This window comes from Peromyscus eremicus, chromosome 3 (genome assembly GCF_949786415.1).
Source record: "Peromyscus eremicus chromosome 3, PerEre_H2_v1, whole genome shotgun sequence".
Lineage (NCBI taxonomy): Eukaryota > Metazoa > Chordata > Mammalia > Rodentia > Cricetidae > Peromyscus > Peromyscus eremicus.
In genome coordinates, this window is record NC_081418.1 from 73,540,136 (window position 1) to 73,554,659 (window position 14,524).

Below are 14,524 nucleotides of genomic sequence, written 5' to 3' on the forward strand. Positions count from 1 at the left end.
TCCAATTTGTCTTCCATAACAGCTATACCATTATACATTCTTGGTTTTAGCACACAGGTGTTTCAGTTTTTCCACATCATGAGTGGTTACTTTTTAATAATAAAGATCAATTTGATAGTTAAGAAATACTTAATAGACAATAGTCCTTTGTCTATTTTTTAAATTTGTTGTTGGGTTTTAAAAATCCTTTATTTTTCTGGGCAATTTTTTCCTTATCAGATAAATGTTTTATAAGTATTTTCTCTAATTCTGTAGGATATTTTCTCTGTGTATTGATAGTATCTGTTAATGTGTGCAGTCTTTTGATTTCGGTATTGTTTGTTTTTGTCTATTGCTTGTGAGACAACATCCCTGTATAGGATTTGATTTATTTGACTTGAAAGTTGCATGCGTAGGATTCAGCTCATGTTAACTTTTTGCTGTGATATTGTATAGATTCAGTCATAATTGTGTCCTTGAAATTTTTTTTTAAAGATTTGGTTGTGTTTGGGGTTTTTGACTGTATGTGTGTCTGTGCATCATAGTTTTTACCTGGTGCCTGAGGATGCCAGAAGAAGGTGTCAAATTGCTTAAAACTGGAATTACAGATGTTTGTGAGCAGTCAGTGGGTGCTGGGAATCAAACTCAGGTCCTCTGGAAGAGTAGCAAGTGCTCATAATCGCTGGGATATCTCTCCAGCACATTTTTGAAAATTTTGTTTTCATAATGACTTTTTTGCGGGTGGGTGAGATGCGGGTCTTACCATTTTTCCCAGGCTGGCTTGATCTCCTCAACTAAAGTTATTGATCTCCTTGCCTCAGCCTCCCAAGTAACTGCTTCTAAAAGTACATGCTACTAAAGCCAGCTTTACACTGAGGTATTTTAATTGCTGGTCATGCTATAAGTATATATGCTCAGTAATAGAGTCATAATCCATGTCATGATTCACGTATTGAGAACCACTGCTTGCTATAGATATTGAACTCAGTGTTTGGCATCCATGACCTCAGGTCACCATCCAGAGGCCAGTATGGGTAGGTGGTATTATTCCTATTTTACTGTCAAGGACTGTTGAGTTCATTTCATGTCTGGAAAAGGCTGCTTCTTTTTTAAAGAACCCATCTAAAAGTCTATCATTGAGGTCAAATGAGTTTTCTTCTGTATAGAATCAGTATTATTCTAGTGAGCTATTTTCAGAGTCATATCATTGATTTTACCTTCCTTGAAGGTTGAGATAACAAGATTGTTTCTAAAATTACTAGCAATTGATGGTTTCTGTGGGTGCTGTTTCTTGAGCTAACACAGTATATATGTAAAAACTAAAGACTGTGGACTTTGTACATTGTGTAGTATTTGGGGAAGTAGTTGAGGCTAAAACAATGGCTCAGACGTTAAAGAGCACTTGTTCTTTTAGGACTGTGAGTTCAGTTCCCACTTTTAAGTAAATTTACAATTTTATGGTGGGCTGTATCCTAGTTTCATGTTTTTTTATTGCTTTGATAAAATACCCTGACCAAAAAGCAACTTAGACAAGAAAAGTTTATTTCAGTTCTAGGTTAAACTCCCATTATTTTGGGAAGTCAAGGCAAGAACTTAAAGAATCACATCCACAGCCAAGAGCACAGCCAAAATGTCAGAGGCCATATCTGACCTGTTGAAGGGTTCTTGTGGGGAGGAGAGAGGAATGAGAAAGTATTAGATAGGAATATAGATGGAGTCGACAACAACGAAGAGATGACCAGAAAGACAGAGACACAGGATAGTTTTGGGAGGGTCCTGGGTCAATACCCAGTCGTCTCGAGTTTATTTCTAATGAGCTTTTTATACACTAGCAAGGGGAGAGGCAAAAGACCTCCCCCTTTCAAGGTCAAAGCACAGTGTACAGACAAGTGTAGACCCTTCAAAACACCTGATAACCACACCTTTGGCCAAATCATCCTATTATGCAGCCCTGCTGGGTAAAGCAAGCTCAGACTTTCTGACCTTGAGTAAGGCCTTACTAGAGAGCTTCTGTGGACCACCACAAATAAGAACACGGGTCCTCACCTGCTCAACTCAGCTAGCATTCTCTCTCTCTCTCTCTCTCTCTCTCTCTCTCTCTCTCTCTCTCTCTCTCTCTCTCTCTCTCTCTCTTTGGTTTTTCGAGACAGGGTTTCTCTATGTTGCTTTGCACCTTTCCTAGAACTCACTCTGTAGCCCAGGCTGGCCTCGAACTCACAGAGATCCGCCTGCCTCTGCCTCCGAGTGCTGGGATTAAAGGCGTGTGCCACCACCACCCAGCGTATTCTCTTTTCTTAAACATGCCAGAGCTCATTACATGAAATGGGGTGCTGCCCACATTCAGGGTGAGGTTTCCACTTCAGTTAACAGTCAGTACAACCCCCACCCCCACCCCAAGCATGCTCAGAGGCTAACTGATGTAGCTAATTCCTCACTAAGACTCTTCCTGGGCGATTCTAGGTTGTATCAAGTTGACAGTAAACTAACCAGTACAGGCTGCACTGGTAGCCATCTTCTGCTGCATGCAGGGAGCAGCTGGACATGCCTGAAAGGATCTGTTTCCCAATACCAGCATAATAGGAGGTCATTGCTTCAACAGGAATTTTATGGGAACAACACAACTCAGTTCACAACAATCTTAAGACCAAGAATTTCAGTATTCGCTTTAACATGGAGTCACTGGAGTCAATAACCACCACTGTAGAGACACAGCCGCAGGAGTGAGACCCAGTTGCGGGGGCAGGTGTGTGTGTGTGTCATTCTTTCTCTGTGTGTATGTGTGCGTACGAATGTATGAGCATTGGTGCACTTGTGGGGATCAGTCCTGGGGATTGAACTTGTGTCGCCACCTATACCTACTGAGCCATCTCCCTAGATCCCCTCTTTCTGTTAACTAGAACAGTTTTATTTAAAAAGAAAGAAAGAAAGAAAGAAAGAAAGAAAGAAAGAAAGAAAGAAAGAAAGAAAGAAAGAAAGAAAGAAAGGAAAGGTGTTATGGTATATCATTTGTAGACTGCTAACCTAAGTACACAAGTTGACTGTGGTACTTTCCGCTCCCATTCTGTCCTGGCAGAGCTGGGGTACTCTTTTTCCTGACCACCAACCAGTGTTTCAGCAGTGTGTCAGCTGTTGAGCTCTTCGTAGTGGAGAAGAAACTCTTCATGTGAGTAGGCCACTGTTTCAGCTGTGTGTCAAACTGGTCAAATCCAAAATTGGGTCAAAATACCATCCTGATGTTATCAGTATCTTTTATTTATTTCTTTAAATGGGAAATATACATTGCACACATATATTCATGTTATGCAATGTGAATTTTTGAAAATGCATAGGGTTACAGTATTAAGAAAAGTCAGTCATGGGAAGGATGGAAAATTAAGAGCATGAGGTGCCTGCTAGCCAGAGAACGGAGATTTTCAAGTTTGGGTTGAGGTTTGGAAATCCCAGTGCTGTGAGAGAAAGCACCATCCACGGGGCTGAAAGTTTCTTGTTTTGATTAATCACAGGCTGGTAACTCCAGCAAAGGAAGTTTGAGGACCTTCAGAACAATTAGGTGGTTCAGCAGCTAGAAGTGATAAGATCAAGATGGCAAAGGAAGAGCAAGTACCAGCCTTGGTGGGTGGAGCATGGAAAGAGCCAGAGACAGCTTCACAGCGGGGAGCTGGCTGGTGTTTCTCCCATGGTTTTCAAAGGTTGGAGAGATTTGCCCACCTTTATTTACCAACAAAGTGAATCAACAGAGAGCAAAGGAACAAGGACACGGGTGGAAGAGTTTGGAGTAACTAGAGAAAGATGTCAGGAAGAGGAGGGATTAGATTTGGTAGCTGGAAGGGCTCTAAGGTTGTGAGGTTCATACTCTGATGCCAGAGTTCACAACAGCCAGAGGAAGTGCTGTGTTGAGAGAGGGTCACAGTGTAAGAGCTTCCTGGAGCTGATAGCCCAGGAAGGGTGCCACCTAAGATGGCAGAAGGCATGGGGTCAGCCTGGAACATGTGGGATGAGTGCCTTCTTCCCACTCTAGTAGTACAGCAGGTACCCCATCTTCTGTTCCATACCTCGAGACTAATCTGGAGTCTATGCTCTGTGTTTTATAGACATGAGTATATCAGTGATATTACAGAGTGTCTTCCTACTTCTTTGGAAAGCTGATATCTGATCTACTACCCATGAGGTTTTTGCCAAGCGTTTTATTCACTTGTATATTATACTTCATGTTAGGTAAGTAACAGGCCAAATGAAAATGCCTTTAGTCTGGGGTGTGAAGTGAAGCTAATTTCTCTGTGTATATTTTTATTTACCTTTTTCTATGTGTCTATATAAAGAGACAGAAAAATTTAATAACTACACATACTCTGATGCATATTCTTGAATAAGAAAACCATGTTGAGTTTGTGGGGGTTATTTATTTACTAAAAAAATAAGTCACTGACAGATATAAACAGATTTATTTTTACATCATGCTCAGGATTTGACCTTAAGATCGCTGCAGTCAAAATTTCCATAATTTTCACTGATATACGAAATATATACTACATGCATACATGCTAGTAATTCTATTTTTACAAAGCACTATAGTGTGAGAACCACTGATAGAGCTTAAAACTTTCATTTTCTATATGAAGTTTATCATAAAGAATATGACATGGTATCTAGACCCTTAGATGCATGATCCATTTTTTGCCACTGTTTCAAATCGATTTACAGAGTATCGATTTGACATATACATAGCCATATATATATATATATATATATATACCTCATAGTTTATAAAGTACTTTGAGAAATTAGTCCTATTTTTAATGTCTAGGGAGACATAGGTGATAGAAGAACCCTCCCCTCCTTTGTATTTTAAACCATCCTGAGGTCATGTAATTGTGAACCAAGTTTCTTCACTGGTGCAATTAGAGCAAACACTGAGAGATGTGGGGATGTCTGAGCAAATGCATGTTTTCTGTTGGTGAGCTTCCTGTGGTGGGGGGAGGGCAGTTGTATTGGGGCCAGTGTTTCCTGTAGCTGTCCATTTAAGGAGCTCAGAATTATTATTGTTACATGTATAGAAATACACCCGTTATCTGAAATAGTGCTCTTAAAATAAGCAGGGAAAAGGAAATTGTGTTGGTTGATGCAGTTACACAGAATAAAACAATGAAGTTGGTGACCCACAGTGGTTGGATAATGGGTGACCTTTTCTCATCTATTCTGATTAAATCTCTACAGTGTATTTGCACCACACACACACACCAAATACACAGGATACTGCACTGATTACTTCTTTTCTTTCCAAGGATTGAAGAAAGAGGTGGGGGCTTTTTTCATCATGATGTTCACCCTTATAATGGTCGCTTACACAGCCAGTTCCATGGCACTAGCCATAGCTGCAGGTCAAAGCGTGGTATCCGTGGCAACACTCCTCATGACAATCTCTTTTGTATTTATGATGGTGAGTATAGACAGTGCTCCTCTGAGAAGACAATTCTTGCTTTGTTTTCTCTGAATATTTGTCTGTTGCAGAAATCTGCTTTGGGGATTCTTTCCATTAGGACTGTGACACTTTGAGAAATCCAGGTGCTCAAATAAAGTGACTATGAGGAAAAGTAATGGCTTTCCACCTAACCTCTATCAAGTCCCTTGTATTGCTACTTAATGTTGCTGTGACTTCGCTAACACTTCCTCACTGATAAGCTTTTGAAAGATGATTTTTAGCCGGGTGTAATGGTGTATGTCTGTAATCTGGCACTTAGGAGTACGGCTATGCGTTCAAGCCAAGCCTGAGGTACACAGTGAGACCCTGTCTCTAAATTGGTGACATTGAACCCACTGCATCTTGTGAGTTCATTGTTATTCAGTAAACTCTGGTATAATGGAAATTGGGGGAAAAAAAGTCACAGAAATGGAAAAAATACTTCTTGCTGATGTTAGACAACTTTGGTAAATAGAACATTGAAAACAGACATTGTCATTGACTCTTTGAAAAATGACAGCATATCCTTCATTTTGTCTACCAATTAGTAACCAGAAATGATTGGGTTGAATTCCTGAAAAAGGGAAAGTGAAGCTCGTGGGAAGTGTAACTGTGTACCAAGGAGTCTATCTTTGGTCCCTCTTATGTTTTGACTATTAAGTGTTTTAAAAATAGTTTCAAAAAATGAAAAAAAGCCAGCATGGTAGTGTAGGTAGTGTATGTTCATAATCTCAATCTCAGTCCCTGGAATATCTTAGAGGGAGAGGGATCAGGAAATTGAAGTTATCTTTAGCTACATAGTAAGTTTGAGGGCAGCCTGGGCTGCCTGAGACCATGTCTTTAAGAAGAAAAAGCTAGAGACTTTCAAAGTCCACCTACCTTCAGTAGATACCTTCTTATTTCACATTTCTAGTTTAATGATTCCTCACTCCTAATACTGTATATGTCTCAATTTTGCTCTCAAGTGATAAAAGGACCAGCTCCCATGTCTTTCTCCTACATCATTAAATAGGAACAGCTAGCACACTGACACAGGGTCCTCTTCACTAGAGGAGGCTGTCTTTCCGTGAGCTGCCATTAGCTAAAGTCTTGCTACGTGTTTATAAATAGGACTTTAAAGCTAGTCATCAATCTGTATTCACCCAGATGGTATGTCATACAATCAGTACTCGTTATCACAGTTCTAAACATGCACACACAACCCAACAGCACTATCATTGTTGTCATATCCCAACACTCTTAGTATGGCAGAACACATTCCATGAGAACCTCATTTTGCCTATTTTTAATCTTGAATAGTCAATTCCTGGCATCTCTACTGTGGTTCTGCTCTGGGGGCAATCTTTTTTTCTATTTATTTATTTTGATTCTTAAATTATGTGCGTTTATGTGCATCTGTATGGAGTATATACACTAGTGCAGTGACCTCAAATGCCGGAAGACAGTGCCAGATATTCTGGAGCTAGGGTAGTTGTGGTTGTGAGCCATCTGATATGGGTGCTGAGAACCAAACTCAGTCCTCTGCTGGAGCAGTAATTGCTCTTGACTACTGAGCCCTCTCTAGCCCCATAGGTAAGCTTATATGGAGGTATTACTTATGTTTTCTACTGTACATCACCGTATCATGCTCTTATCTGTTCTAATTTGGAGATTATTTTATACCTGCATTCTGAACCTAAAATTGTTTCTAAAGTCATGACTATAGAACATAAACTGTTGTCAGTAACAAATCTTGTCTGGATGTACAGCAACATGCTTGTTCTGGATTATTCTAGTGTGTTCTGTTTTTCCAGGATTATTGGGAGGAATGCATATAGGTGGCATAATTAGAATCACAGAACAGACTGCATCCATATCCATATCAAAAGATTCAACTGAGGAAAAAAATGTATGCTTGTCTTGTGTATACATGTCACTATTTCCCCATGTCACTATTCCTTAAAGAACAGTATAATCCAATAATAATGGCAGCATATATCTATAATCCTAACATTTAGGAGGCAGAGCCAAAAGGATTACTCTGAGTTTGAGGCCAACCTCATCTACATAGGAAATTCTAGACCAGCCGGGACTACATAGGGATACTGTTTCATCCATTCATTCATTTATTCATAAATAATAGAGTATACCAACTGTTTATTTAGATGTGTGTTGTATTAGGCATTTTAATCACTCTGCAGATAATCTTTGAACATCTGTGATGTGTCTATTTTGAGTATAAAGGCTGGGCTGGAGAAATGGTTTAGCAGTTAAGAGCACTGGCTGCTCTTTCTGAAGATCTAGGTTTGATGTCCAGGACTCATCTAGTGGCTTATAGCTGTCACTAATTCCAATTCCAGTCCCAGGGGTTCTGACACCTTCTCTGGCTTCCGTGGGTATCAGGCATGCATGCAATGCACTTACATACAGACAAAACACTCACACACATAAAATAAAAATGAATAAATCTTTTAAAAAAATCATACAAGCCATGTGTAGGTTATATTAAAGTACTGTGTCATCTTAAAAATAAGAGAATTGTGCATCTGCAGAATTTAGTTTACATGTTGGAAGTCTGGACCCAACCTATACCCATGAGAGACCAAGGGATGATTCTGTTTCTTAATCTTCCATTGCGGTTATACAGAAAGTTGAAGACATTCTAAACCATTGAGGATCATCAAATAACTTGAATATATAATACTAATTATAGGTGTATTATCCTCCCCTTAATACCATAAATAACCACTGCAGAAGTACTCACATGTTAAGCAAGACTATTAGGAGATATTATAACTGCAGTTTTCATACCACTTTGGCCTTAGCAGTGATGTTTAGCAGATGCAGGTTATTTGTGTGGGGAGGGGGGTTGGTTGTTTTGTTTTTGTTTTTGAGATAATCGTGCCAGATATCCCAGGCTGGCTTTGAACTTGTGATCCCTCTGTCTCAGCCTCCCTAGGTTTGATTACAGGCATGCACCATCACACTTGTCTGCATACAAGGCCTCATAGGAGGTCTTACCTAAAGCTATGAAATCACTGGACTGGTTCTAACTTACAGGTTTTGCATCTTACAGATTTTTTCTGGTCTTTTGGTGAATCTCACAACCATTGAGCCTTGGTTGTCCTGGCTTCAGTACTTCAGCATTCCTCGATATGGCTACACAGTAAGTTATCCTTGCTTGTCATTGTGACTGTCTGGATTCCCAAGCTAGGAATGGTGCAATAAAGCCTAACCTTGTCATATCCTTAGCCACAAGTGTGAACCTGCCCCATCCAGTTTCCTTCCAGAAACAGTAGCTAATAATTTCCTATTAGTCTTTGTTATTGGAGGGTCAAAGAGTCATCTGGGGTTTTCCATAGTCACCCCATTATTGGAGGGACATGAAGATTGGGGAGAAATCACATAAAGGAGAAGTGTTGACTAATTGGATGAAAATATTGTTTCTATTCAGTAAGGACGTAAATGAGAGGATAGGGGACTGTAGTACATAGTTTATATTGAAACTGAAATCTGAAGAGAAATAGATTGTAATACTCAACAACCATATAGGCTCTAGCAACTAATCAAATACAAAGAAAACAGCTTTGTCTTAATTCAGTATAATGAAGTTTCTGATTTCCATAATTATTATTTTTTTATGAAAACCAGAAAAGATTGTTACTACAAATCAACAATATTCATTGAGCATTATATCATTTTAATTATAGATTTTATAGGTTATAAAATTGGGATGAGGGTGCTCTGGGGTAGTCATGAGTCTTCCCTCTTGGCCAATTGGAAGTTACATCCCAACCTTAAGTTTCTTGATTGCCTGTTTTGGTGTTTAAAAAAGAGAGAAGAGAGAAAGAAAGAAAGAAAGAAAGAAAGAAAGAAAGAAAGAAAGAAAGAAAGAAAGAAAGAAAGAAAGAGAAAGAAAGAAAGAAAAGGAAAGAAAGAAAAAAGAAAGAAAGAAAGAAAGAAAGAAAGAAAGAAAGAAAGAAAGAAAGAAAGAAGGAAAGAAAGATGGTGCATATGCAGCTTGGCATACTTTCAGAAATAACAATAAAGATTAAATTTAAGCATATGATTGTGATAATTCCTTGGAAACATTTTGGAATTTAACACTATTGATATTGCTCGATCTTATGTGTATTCTAGGCTTTGCAGTATAATGAATTCTTGGGACAAGAGTTCTGTCCAGAACTCAATGCAAATGTCAGCGACACCTGTAATAATAACAGCTTTGCAATGTAAGTTTGTGTTCAGTGTCACACTATTTTTGTGTCTTACTGTGATGTGCTGTAAAACAGCTGCTTGGCTTAGAGGTAGGATGAGTCAAACTTTAAGCCTTAATTTTCCAGTCTGTAAAGGGAGCCCTTGTACACTACTTCATGTGACCATGTTGAACAGCTCCTATAACCTGTCACAGTCAAAGCCATATTTAATGTGAAAAAATGCTCCCTGTGTATTGATTGAGATGTTTTAAAAGTTCCCTGTTATTTTTTTGATTAGGTTTGAATTCTTACTTTTCAGAACTTTGGGGTTACAAATAGGCTGCTTTGATAGTTTAGGAGGGACGTGTGGTCTCTGAACTGGGATGGATTATAACCCAGAGCCCAGAACGGAAGACAGTAGTGGGCACTCGGACAGTGAGAGCAAGAAGGGAGTCACTGATTACTCTGACCCTGATGTCACTTTCTGCCCCACTGCCTTTGGGAACATCATGGAACTCAAGGCTGCCAGTGTGTGTGTGTGTGTGCTCATTTAAACCAAATTGAAATTCTCCCTATAAGAGGATGCACTTTTTCAAGAATTAAAATAGAATTCAGGTTCTAATAAATTAGATGACCTTATTTTAAAATGTTAATACTTTTATGATAATTATTAATGGTCTGATTTTTGATATAAAGATTAATGAAAGAACAGAATGCTGGTCTCCCAAATCCCTCCTGAATGTTCAGTCGTAAAAATAGTTGCTAGTAAGTGATAGGATGATTTTCTATTTTGGGTTGTTGACAGACAACTTTCAAAACAGGGGTTTCCCCTACAGAGCTTTTCTTTGCCTGCCCATTGAATTTTGGTTTGATCTGGGTGTGGCATCTTTCTAACACAAAGTCCCTGCCAGCCTGCTGGCCAGGAGGGAGCGGACAGGAAAAGCAGTACCACAGAAGGAGGGGCCATGGCAGGCTTCGTGCTCACATAAGGCTCATCCTCATAAAAGGAAGGGGAAAACTGCTCTTAAAGCAAAAAGGAATGGCTATTTTGGAAGCTGCTGAACCCCACCATGCACAGGAAAAGCAGCCACAATAATCGTGGTTACATCGGGTGGATTCACGCTAGGGCCACTCCATCCTGCCCTGCTCTACTTGCTATCTAAGGCCTGTGTCCTTTAGCTGAGGGTCTGCAGGTGAAAGCTGACAGACGTGACCGGGCTGAAAGTCGTTGCTCCCTTTTGCCAGATGGAGCTTTCTGACCTGCTTCCCTCACTTTGTGGCGGAGGAAACTGCAGGGGAAGGGCTGAACCCGGCATACCTACAGCTGAGGTCTTCGCCTTTAGTAATGAGTAAACGAAAAGGTGCTTGATAAGCGTTTCTGCCCTTTGTAGACAGCAGCGTCATAGATTTAAAATTAATGAATCTGATGAGTCAAGAAACTCAGTTAATAGTAAGACTGTGTTAACTTGGCCAAATTTGTTAAAGTACTTAATAGTTAAACTCTTTTTGGATTGTCTTAAGGATTAACTTAATTAGGTGCAAGTTGCTTAGCCTAGAATCTAGTAAATTGTAAGCCTGGAGAAGGCTTTCCTTAGCATCTATTAAATGCCTATAGTTCTTCATGTAGGAGGGGGGCCTTGTAAGATTTTCCCTATCCATGACAGTGTCAACTGGTGTTGTCATTATGCAAGTCTTGTTTAGGCAACCATATTGTTGAAATTTCAAAGGCTCAACTTTCCTGTCATCGATTTGGCTAACCAATGGGTTTCTGTAATAAAGGAATAGTAGATATATTGATTAATATTTGACAGATGCTAGGAATGAACTTAATCAATTTTGTATATTTAAATTTCAGATGTACTGGTGACGAGTACTTGAAAAGTCAGGGCATCGATCTGTCACCTTGGGGACTGTGGAAGAATCATGTGGCTCTGGCTTGTATGATTATTATCTTCCTCACAATTGCCTACCTAAAGTTGTTATTACTTAAAAAGTATTCTTAAATTCCCCTTTACCATACTATTAAATGTATTCCTATTAAATGTGGGCACTTTGATTGTTGTATGCAGTGTTCTTTTACACACACAAATATAACCTGCTGAGTCCATTTAGTGTTGCTCACATGTCTGTGTATTTAGAGTTGACCACCCATTGAGGGCTCATCCCTGGAGAAAGCTGACTGTCCATCTCTTAGCAGCCATTAATTGCCTGTAGTTCTTCATGTAGGAGTGAGGCCTAGGAAGATTTTCCCTATCCATGACCGTGTCAACTGGTGTTGTTATGCCGGTCTTGTTTAGGCAACCCTATTGTTGAGATTTCAAGGGTTCAACTTCCATGTCGTATATAGAAGGCACTATCTCATAGCGGACGTCATGGTCCTCTGGCTCTTACAATCTTCCTTCTCTCTCTTCCACAATGTCCCCCTTATCATTTGACGCAGGGGTTGTGTTGTAGGTGTATCAATTAGGGGTGTGTACTCCCCAGTCAGTTATTCTCTGCATTTTGTCCAGTTGGGGCTTTATAGCATAGTCTCCTTCTGCAGCAAAATGATGCTTCTTTTATGAGGGGTGAGAGCTGCACTTTTCTTTGGGTATAAGGACAGAAGTTTAGAATGAATCTGGGAATTACACTGGTTTAAGAATGTGGCAGTAGTGGATCCCTCTCTAGGGCCCATGACCTCACCAGCAACAGGTAGTTGCTAGGATCATAGTACCACGCGTGAATTGCCACCTATTAAGTGGGTCTTAAATCCTCCCTTGGCAAAACTTTGAGATACTGTGAGAGACAGTTCTCAGGGAGGAGGCTTCTAGGTCTGCTCCAGCTGGGTACCCCCAAGTCCTGTGTCCACAGTGCGCGGTGTCTTCAGCAGCAGGGTCTGACATCCAAGTCTCAGAGAATTTTTTTAAAAGTTACCTTTGTAAGTGTGTCAGTGTGACAAATATATTCAGTGACTAGTCATGGCCAATTACCGTTGGTCAATGTAATTAAAAACAAAGTACAACTTTACCAGTTACTGTGTTATGATGATAATAAATGTTGAATTCTTTTAGAATACAAAAATACTTGTTTCTGCTTCAGTACACAGAAAGCTGAAATTATAACTCCATCATTAAAAAACTTACATAATTGAAACTAGAAAGAAGTTAGATTTATATCCACTTTAATTTGTCTTTTTGCCTATACTCCTCCCTTCCTTATCACCTGATATTACCCTCTCCTGGTTCCTTGAATATTTTGAACTTTAGTCATACTTAGACCTGTTTACATACATGAATACATTATAGGCTAGGGTCCATGTGTGAGGGAAAACATGCAGAGTTTCTCTTTCTGAGTTTCGATTGCCTTGCTTAATACTATTCTTTCTAGGTCCATCGATATTCTTGCTAATTTCATGATTTTGTTTTCATAGCAGCTGAATGTATCATATTGTATATAAGTAACAATTTCATTATGCATTCATTTGCTGATAGACATTTAGGCCAGTTCCATTACCTTGCCATTGTGAGTAGGACAACAACAAACATTGATGTGTAAATACCTCTGTGGCAGGCTATGGAGTTCTTTCGCTATATGCCCAGGAATGGTATAGTTGTGTCATATGGTAGTTCTATTTGTAATATTGTGAGGAACTTCGAAGCTGATTTGCATAATGGCTGGATTAATTTTCATTCCCACCAACAGTGAATAAGGGCTCCTCTTTCCCCACATCTCCTCCAACATTTATTGTCTGATCTATTGATTATAGCCATTCTGACTAGGGTGAATGGTATCTCAGAATAGTTTTAATTTATTTTTCCCTAATGCCTAGGAGTGTTGGATAACACTTTTAAAATATGTTTATTGGCCACTTGTGTTTCTTATGTTGAGAACTGTCTTCTCTTTTCATCAGTCCATTTGTTGAATGTCAGTTTTGTTTCCTTGGTGTTAATTTTTGCAGTTCTTTGTAAATTCAAGCCATTAGCCCCTTGTTTGAAGCATAGCTGGTAAAGATCTTCTAGCAGTCTGTGGGGTGTTTAGTGATGATAGTTTCTTTTGTTGTGCAGAAACTTTAAATTTCATGTAGACCTATCCATTAATTCTTGGGGCCGGTTACTGTGCTCCTGGAGTTGTACTCAGAAAGGTCTTGCCTACCCCAAGATCTTAAAGAGTATTTCTTAATGTCCCTAGGAGTTTCAGAGTTCGGGGTTTTGAATTGAAGTCTTTGATCCACTTTGAGTTGATTTTTGTGCAAGATGAAGGTATGGATCTGATCTTACTCTTCTTCAGATGAATAAGATGTTGTTTGTTAAATGGGCTCCATTTTCCTCTGCATGTTTTTACCACCCTTGTCATATTGCCCTACCCCTGTCAGTCTGTTTCCAGGCCCCCAATCTGTTTTATTGGTCTCTCTGTTTTATGTCAGTATGAGACTGTCTTGGTCACTATAGCTCTATAGTTTAATTTGAGGTAGGTATTTTAATACCTCCAACTGTTTTTGTTGTTGTTTGTTTGTTTTTGTTCTTAATCTCCTTGGGATGCCTTTGACTGTTCATGGTCTTTTGTAGTTCCGTGTGCATTCTTGGATTGTTTTTTCTCAATCTAGAAAGTATGGTGCTGAAATTTTGATGGATATTGTATTGAATCTGTAGATTATTTTTGGTAATACAGCCATTTACACAATACTAATTCTGCCAATCCAGAAGCATGGGAAGTGTTTCTATTATCTATTGTTGGCTTTGGTTTCCTTTTTCGTGCCTTGAAGTTTTCATTGTAAATCTTTCCCTTTTTGGTTAGGTTTATTCCCAGATACTTTGTCTTTCTTAGAACTGCTATGAATGAGATATTTTACCTAATTTTTTTCTCTGAGAGTCACTTCATTGTTAGTATATATGAAGGCTACTCCTTTTTTATATTGATTTTTGTATTGATCCTG

General features: G+C 39.2%; 1 protein-coding gene across 1 annotated transcript in view; it reads left to right on the forward strand.

Annotated features, from left to right (window-relative positions):
• The window catches only part of LOC131907001 (broad substrate specificity ATP-binding cassette transporter ABCG2-like), a 55,888-nt gene extending 44,220 nt beyond the window's left edge, over positions 1–11,668 (forward strand). The window contains 7 exon segments of the mRNA XM_059257897.1: positions 3,053–3,142; positions 4,071–4,084; positions 4,087–4,194; positions 5,262–5,416; positions 8,493–8,582; positions 9,557–9,648; positions 11,468–11,668. Coding sequence (XP_059113880.1) covers positions 3,053–3,142; positions 4,071–4,084; positions 4,087–4,194; positions 5,262–5,416; positions 8,493–8,582; positions 9,557–9,648; positions 11,468–11,615 — 697 coding nt within the window. The 3' untranslated portion in view covers positions 11,616–11,668.
• The last annotated feature ends 2,856 nt before the right edge of the window (positions 11,669–14,524 follow it).